The 596-nt window shown below is 30.2% G+C and overlaps 1 protein-coding gene across 2 annotated transcripts in view; it reads left to right on the forward strand.

Moving 5' to 3' along the window:
- Positions 1-374, forward strand: part of LOC102677158 (L-lactate dehydrogenase-like) — a 3,056-nt gene extending 2,682 nt beyond the window's left edge. For both annotated transcript variants that reach the window (XM_006615361.2, XM_006615362.2), the window contains exon 5: positions 69-374. In XM_006615361.2, the coding sequence (XP_006615424.2) occupies positions 69-233 (165 nt within the window). In that variant the 3' untranslated portion in view covers positions 234-374. The remainder of the gene's footprint in view (positions 1-68) is intronic.
- Positions 375-596: the final 222 nt, after the last annotated feature.

Raw genomic sequence — 596 nt, forward strand, 5'->3', positions numbered from 1 at the left:
CTCGCGTTTAAACTCGTGGATATCGTTCGTTGGCCAACGCGAATATTACACGCAATGCTTTTTTTCAGGGTATACATGGAATCAAAGATGACGTGTTCCTGTCTTTGCCGTGTACACTGGGTGAAAACGGCGTCAACACTATCATCCAACAAAGCTTAACGGACGAGGAGACGTACCTTTTGCAAAAATCGGCTGAGACAATATACAATGTGCAAAAAGATTTGAAATTATAAGTAATTCACGTCCCGTGTATTTTATGCGCGAATAACAACACGTTCTCTCTAAATGGAATCCATCGTTCATCGTTCGTTGAATTTTGCGCGTGTTATTATACATATGAACTATTGTTTTTTAAAATCATCTTTTGTTTCTACTTTATATTTATACTACTTGTTTAACTTATTTCCAAGTTAATGAGTAGACTTTTTGACATTTATTTATAAACTGCGTAATCTATATTTAAAAATGTTGTATTAAAAAAAAATATTTAAATTTTATAATAATAATATATATACACATATACATACATACATACATACACATATACATATATATACATACACGAACATACATATATATATATATATATATATATA

This window comes from Apis dorsata, unplaced genomic scaffold, assembly GCF_000469605.1.
Source record: "Apis dorsata unplaced genomic scaffold, Apis dorsata 1.3 scaffold_221, whole genome shotgun sequence".
Classification (NCBI taxonomy): domain Eukaryota; kingdom Metazoa; phylum Arthropoda; class Insecta; order Hymenoptera; family Apidae; genus Apis; species Apis dorsata.